The following is a 7,640-nucleotide window of genomic DNA, read 5'->3' as shown; positions in this document are numbered from 1 at the left end:
ACTAAACATGAGCATTAAACACAAAACATGAATTATGAGATTTTACTGCATACCAAGTTCATTTCAAAGTATCAAAACACATTTCATAAAACCCACAGTAGATCATGCCATTCGAAACAAATAGAATCTCAATAGCCAGAGGCTAAAGAGAAATCACATTACAAGGCTAGCTAGCTCAAATATATGGATATCCATTCACATCCTCTTCTACTGGCACACCTCAACAATTCTCCAGAGAAGGAATCAAAATTCGAAACTAATTACCCCCACTAGTCGTGCTAGTGAGGTGTTCAAATATATGGTCATGACACTGTGGTTTCAAAACTTATCTTAACAATTTGCTAAACATTGTCATTTCAAATATACACAGTAACTTTCACAATTTAAATCCAAACATCATAAATAAGGTCACAATACTTTCAACAATTCAAAGCAAAGGTAAAATGCATATTTCATTCACTTAATCAATGAATTTTAAAGCATAATGATGTTGTGCACAAACCTCAAGCGAGTCGCCTCTTGGCCTCGACTCGGTTCATCGGGTTCTTTCTTGGTATTCTTTTCAACTAAAACACACAATTTTACAGTGTTTCAGTACCATAACTTAGCCTAAATCCAAAAATAAATTTAACTTCACTTTTATCTAGCTCTAATGTGCTAAACTCGACGTTCTTGAAATTTTGTGTTTCGGGTTACTATTCACTACACTATTTAAGTCAAATTATTGACTTTCTAAGGCTTAATAGGTATGGGAATTCCAACTTTACCCACATACCACATTTTGATCACCAAACTTGTTGGTTTTGGTCATTTTCTCAAAACTTTGGTCTTTTAGGCAAAATTGCCAAATTTTCAGTTTTGGTGTCCCTAGTTGTACTGTTTCATTAGTCAGTTTACTGTTAGAATTTGGCAAAACTTTCTACATAGAAAATGTTCCCTATTGTCTTAAGTTTATTCTCCTTTTTGAATCACTCCAATTGGAGTTTTGTAGCTCAAGTTATGGCCATTTGAACCATGGCTGCCGGATTAGACACAACCCAGAATTCTGGGTAATTTTCTGGTGCTGGCAGATTTGAGTCACCAAATTGGGGTGGCCAAATCACTTCGTTAATGACATAATTTGGGTTTGTGTTCTTCATGAAAGTTTTAGGTCTATATCTCATCTAACCACTGGTAAAATTTCAGGTCATGTAGACCTTCCTAGCTCAAGTTATGACCCAAACACAATTACTGTTTATGTGTACTGTTCATACTGCAGATTTTCAAGTTTGGTCAATTTGTTCACTAGGTTTTAGTCACTTTTTGGGCATGCTTCCTAAATGAAAATTGTGTCATTTAGTGCCTATTTTCAGTCCCAATTGGTCCCATACCAATTGGACTTGTAAAATTTCATTTTTGGTCCCTCAAAGTTGACTTTTGGTCATGGTGCATACCCAATCCGAATTTGACTTTAATTCCAACACTTCTAACACACTTAATTAGGTCACAAATGACCATTTCTCACTTCACATTAGGTCAAAGACACCATTTACAAGTTTTTCACATTTTTGTTCTCTAAACCCTAATGTCCAAAACCCTAACTTCCATGTTTAGCTCATTTCATACAATTAAACTATATAAACCTCAACTACACCTTCAATCAAGCTTGCCTACCTTTTTAATTGTATCAAAATCCATCAATTTCAAGTTACCTCGAAGCTGGCTGAATTTCACTATATTCCTAAATATGTTGTTTTTATTTTATTTTCATCAATACTAGTTCACTTCAAGTGAAATTTCATGAATATAAGGAAAATTGAGAGGATTCTTGACTAACTTTTAAGGAAGTATTCCCAAAGCTTCAATTTCCTTTTTATTTTCCTTCAAATTTCTTTCTCAATAGGCTTGCCAAGATCTAAGAACAAGTTTTATTTAGGAAAATTGTGGGATTTATGGAGTTGATTCAAGCTTTAAAAGCTTGAAATTAAGTAGCCATGGAGGATTTAGTGAGAAAAGGGAGAGAGATGAGAAGCTACGGGAAAGAGAAAAAAAAGAAGAAGAAGAAGAAGATAAAATTTGGCCTTTCAATTTTGTTTTTATTCTTTAATTTGACTTAGTCAATTAAATTAAAATTAATTATGAAGTCATAGTTGCGTCATCATGATGATGTCATCACCTTTTCAACTTTTCTTTTTCTTTTTTTTTTCTATTAGTTCTTTAATTTAATTCTCGATTCTGAAATTTTTTTTTCTCCAATTTTATTTGACAGTTAGGTCAGGAGTCAGCTCTCGGGGTCAATTGACCAAATTGCCCCTCGCCTGTTCATCCCGGTTTGTAATTAATTCCATATTTCTTCTGGCTCCCTGACCATTATTATTTGACTGGCTTAACAGTTCTTTTTCGTGATTTTCTCTTTTCCACTGTGTTCGTAATGGTCCTAAGGACCGCAGCGTCACATTTTACGGTTCAAAATTTGAGTTTAAAATGGCTTCGCAGTCGTTCCCGAGATGGTCACCCATCGTTGTGACTCTCGGCTCGTTTAACTTCTTATGTTCTATTTTTCTTATTTATACTTAACTAATTGGAAATTACTAATTATTTGTGTGTTTATGGCTGATCTAATTGTCTTAAGTGTGGTTCTAATCCCCTTTAATTGTCTGGACCGACACCGGTCACCGGAACAGTGAAATATACCAGGCTATGCAAATAGGGGTGTTACACCTCTCACAAGCTTTTCTAGCAAGGTACTTTCCACCTACAAAGACTGCAAGGTTGAGAGTTGAACTCAACACCTTTAGGCAAAGGGAAGGTGAATCACTCTATGATGCATGGGAGAGATATAAAGACCTACAGAGAGAATGCCTGTACCATGGCATAGAAGATTGGCTCCTGATTTAGAACTTCTATAATGGGCTTCTGCCCTCTATAAGGAGCACAGTAGATTCAACAGTAGAAGGTGACCTAATGGAGAAAACAGTGGATCAAGCACTTGAACTTCTAGAGAGGGTTGCATATCACAATTATGAATGGTCAAATGAACGAGGGAACACAAGGAAAACAACAGGGATACTAGAAGCGGATGCCCTAAGCATGATAAATGCTCAATTTGACCAGCTCACAAAGAGGCTTGATAAAATGCAAGCTAATGCTATAGGGATGAACAGTCAACACGATGACAGCTGTGGAAGAGGATACATGGGTTCAGAATATAATAGCTTCAGTGAACTCCCTACAGAACTATGTGAATAACGGAGGGAACTTCAACCAGAGATAGCCCTATAATCCATATTCAAATACATATAACCCTAGATGGAGGAACCACCCAAATTTCTCATGGTCAAATTCACAGAATTAGCAGATGAACAAACAGCAAGTGTACAGACCACTAGTGCCCCCGGGATTTCAGAATAGGGGATAAAACCCTACACAACCACCGCCACCCCCTAAGAGCCAACAGCCTGAACCAAGGTCGACTATGGAATCCATAATGGAAAGCTTCCTAGCAGCCCGGCAACAGCAAAATGAAATGATCAAACAGCTAGCTTCCAGAATGGACCAACTTGCTACCCACAACAAAACGTTTGAAAATCAAATTACTCAGCAAGCAACATCTTCAAGCAAAATTGTTGGTAAGCTGCCTAGTCAACCCGAGATGAACCCAAGAGAGCACTGTAAGGCAGTTACATTGAGGAGTGGAAGGATTTTAGAACAGTCTGAAGAAGAACCAATTGAGAGAACCTCTGATAAATCTGAAAACCAATCAGAGGAGAAAAAGGAAGAAGCTAAAAAGAAGCAAGAAGAGGAAGCAAGGAAGGAAAAGAAGCTACCAGAGCCATATTAGCCTCCTCTTCCCTTTCCTCAGAGATTCCAGAAAGCCAAATTGGATAAGCAGTTTGGGAAGTTTCTAGAAGTTTTGCAGAAACTCTATATAAACATTCCTTTTATAGAAGCACTCTCTCAAATGCCATCTTATGCCAAGTTCCTTAAAGATATTTTATCAAAGAAAAGAAGGCTGGAGGACTATGAGACTGTTGCTCTTCCAGAGGAATGCAGTGCCATATTGCAGAACAAGCTGCCACCAAAACTTAAGGATCCAGGAAGCTTCTCCATACATTGTCTTATCGGTAACATGAATATAGATAAAACCCTCTGTGATCTAGGTGCAAGTGTGAGTCTAATGCCTTTGTCAATATGTAAGAAGCTTGATGTGGGGGAATTTAAGCCTACAACAATTTCATTACAACTGGCTGATCGATCTGTAAAATACCCTGTAGGCATTCTAAAAAACATCCCTATCAAGGTGGAAAATTTTTTTATCCCAGTTGATTTTATTGTACTGGAAATGGAGGAGGACGTCCAAATCCCTATAATCCTGGGAAGATCTTTTTTAGCAACTGTTAGAGCTGTCATAGATGTTAAGAACGGACTTTCAACTCTCAAGGTAGGAGATGAAGAAGTGGAGTTCAACCTGTTCAGCGCAATGAAACACAAACTTGAACCTAATGAATGCTTCAAGGTTGATATAATTGACAAGCAAGTTGAAGAGGAATTTATTAAAGCACACCTTGAAAATCCTCTAAGAGCATCCATCATGCACAGCCACACAGTAGAGAAGGAGAACATGAAAATTGCAGCTTGTGCTCAATTCTTGACAGCTAATCCACCCCTACTATTGGTTCAAGTTTTTGCTATAGAAGAGTTAAAGGAGGAACAGCCCAAAGGCAAGCTTCAGGAAAACACCAAATAGGTAGAACTGAAACCTCTTCCTTCTACACTAAGGTACGCATTCCTGGACTCAAATTCTGAATATCCTATTATTGTCAATGCCAGATTATTTGAAATAGTGATTAAATCAAATTATATAAACATTTAAGGTTAACATTCATTGCATTTTGTTAGCATCTAGTCTCCTTTTATGTTTATTTTTATGTGTCTTTATTATTATTTTAGAAAACATGTTAATCCAACTAAATTCATTGATTTTTATATTTTATCAGGTGTTTTTATGTGATTCTAAAATCAAGGACAAGTTTGGAAGAGATTTAGATGTCAAAACATAGAGAATACAAGTCCAGAAGCAGTAAACGGGCCTTGTAACTTGCCCCATGTAACTTTCTAGACCCTGTGCAACCTCCTAGACAAAGAAAACTTGAAAAACAAAAGTGGCAGAAAGTTACACGGGGCGTGTATCACTACACGACCCATGTAAAGTCCCCTAACAACGATTCTGATGCGACTTTTCTTGCTTCCAACTCGACCCGGATGGACTCCTAACGTTTCTAGGACTCTGAAATTAGGGTTTTTACACCAGATATAAATATAACAAGTCAAGAATTGAGGGAGGGAGAGAATTTACATCTAAAAAGAGAATTAACATTCAAAGGAGGTTATTTACATTCAAGGATGTACATCAACTTCAAGGGAGGCAAGGGAGAAAATAAGATCTGCAAGATTTCTCTAAGGGATTTTTAGCTGAAGTTCCAAAAGTCCAAGGTTTCAATTCTTCTTCTAAGTTCGTTCACTCTATTTTCTTCTCATGTCTTCTCTTTATCTTTTTATAAACTTGATTATAAAACTCACCATGGGTGAGTAAGTTCTTTATTCTATGGTTAGGGTGTAGCACTCAATTTCATTATGGATCTGGTTTGATTTTATTTAATACATTGGTTATTTTATTCTTTAATTCAATCTCTTGTGATCTTAATGCATGCTATATATTGATACCCACTTAGTATTGATTACAGATATTAATTAAAGGACTGAAAGGTGAAGATTAATATTAGAAAATCAGGATTTTGAACCTAGGAAATCTAACCTAGAGATAGGCTGATGACATTTGTGGAGTTCCAAAATTGATCAAAGATCTTAAAGGGTTTTAATTAATTTAGTCACCACGAAAGTAGGGTTTATGTTAATTAAAATGCACCTTGAGTGCCTTGAGAGAGGATATAAGATAACTTAGGATTAATTTCTATCAAAGTAATGATCTCCCATTTATTGAATGAGTCAGATTGATTCTACAATTGGTTGAAGTGTGAACCCCTAGCTTTAGAATGCTTTTGTCCATTAGTATTTTATTTTAGTTAATTATTTAGATTTTATTTCTTTCAATTTAGATATAATTATTATTTCTCTACAATTCGATCATCTAGATAATTAAAATCACTATAGTTTGGTACTCAACATGGTCCTCATGGGAATGATACTCTACTCATCACTTTATTACTTGTTAGCAATTCGCACACTTGCGGTGGTTGAAAAACCAACAAAAAAATAAAAGAGGAAAAATTGCTAAGGGTACTTAGGACCCATAGCAACAGTATAGGGTATAAAATAGGAGACCTAAAAGGGATTAATCCTTCCATTTGCATGCATAGGATACTTATGGAAGAAAACAATAAACCCACTATTAAACATCAAAGGAGACTTACCCCAAACATGAAAAAAGTAGTAAAAAAGGAAATTATCAAACTATTAGATGCAGGTATTATATACCCGATCTCTGATAGCAAATGGGTTAGTCCAGTGTATGTAGTGCCTAAGAAGGTGGGACAATTGTCATTCAAAATGCAAAAGATGAACTAATCCCTACTAGGGTAGTTACTGGTTGGTGCATGTGCATAGATTATAAGAAATTGAATAGTGCCACCAGAAAGGACCACTTTTCTCTTCCTTTCATAGATCAAATGTTAAAAAGATTAGTAAAACATTTCTACTTCTGCTATCTTGATGGGTATTCGGGATTCTTCCAAATTCCTATTCACCCAGAAGACCAAGAAAAGACCACATTCACATGCCCTTACGAAACATTTACATATAGAAGAATGCCCTTTAGTCTTTGTAATGCCCCTGCTACTTTCCAAAAATACATGATGGCTATTTTTTTTTATTATATTGAAAATATTATGGAGGTTTTTATGGATGATTTTTCTGTCTATGAAACTACTTTGATGATTGCCTAGCTAACTTATCTAAAGTATTATAAAGATGTGAAGAATCAAACGTGGTCCTAATTTGGGAAAAATGCTACTTCATGGTAAGGAAAGGTATAGTTCTAGGACATTTGATATCAGAAAGAGGAATTGAAGGTGATAAGGTAAAAATCGAAATCATTGAAAAAATGCCACCACCAACATCAGTCAAAGGAGTACGAAGCTTTTTGGGACATGCAGGCTTCTACATAAGATTCATTAAAGATTTTTCCAAAATAGCTAAGCCACTTACTAACTTGTTAAGTCAAGATGTTCCCTTTGATTTTGATGAAAATTGCCTTGTCTCCTTTAACAGGATCAAGGAAGCCCTGATTTTAGCACCAATAATGCAACCACAGGATTGGGAACTACCATTCGAGGTGATGTACGATGCAAGAGACTATGCAGTTGGAGCAGTGCTCGGGCAAAGAAAAGATAAAAAGCCTCACGCCATTTATTATGCCAGCAAAACACTCAACGACACACAAATCAATTATGCTACCACAGAAAAAGAATTCATAGTAGTAGTGTTTGTAATTGACAAATTTAGATCCCGCCTAATTGGGTCAAAATTCATTGTATTCATAGATCATGCTGTCATCCGATACCTTTTGAGCGAGAAAGAGGCAAAACCAAGGATGATTCGATGGATTTTACTCCTGCAAGAATTTGACCTTGAAATCAAGGACA

At 36.1% G+C, this 7,640-nt stretch overlaps 1 protein-coding gene across 1 annotated transcript; it reads left to right on the top strand.

Moving 5' to 3' along the window:
• Positions 1–3,940: 3,940 nt before the first annotated feature.
• Positions 3,941–7,389, top strand: LOC131182141 (uncharacterized). Its single transcript, XM_058150791.1, has 2 exons — positions 3,941–4,495; positions 7,267–7,389. Exons 1-2 carry the CDS (start codon positions 3,941–3,943, stop codon positions 7,387–7,389), a joined length of 678 nt encoding a protein of 225 aa, XP_058006774.1.
• Positions 7,390–7,640: the final 251 nt, after the last annotated feature.

This window comes from Hevea brasiliensis, chromosome 8 (genome assembly GCF_030052815.1).
Source record: "Hevea brasiliensis isolate MT/VB/25A 57/8 chromosome 8, ASM3005281v1, whole genome shotgun sequence".
In the NCBI taxonomy this organism is placed as follows: domain Eukaryota; kingdom Viridiplantae; phylum Streptophyta; class Magnoliopsida; order Malpighiales; family Euphorbiaceae; genus Hevea; species Hevea brasiliensis.
The sequence above is the reverse complement of the archived record's forward strand: the minus strand, read 5'-3'. Positions and strand labels throughout refer to the sequence as shown.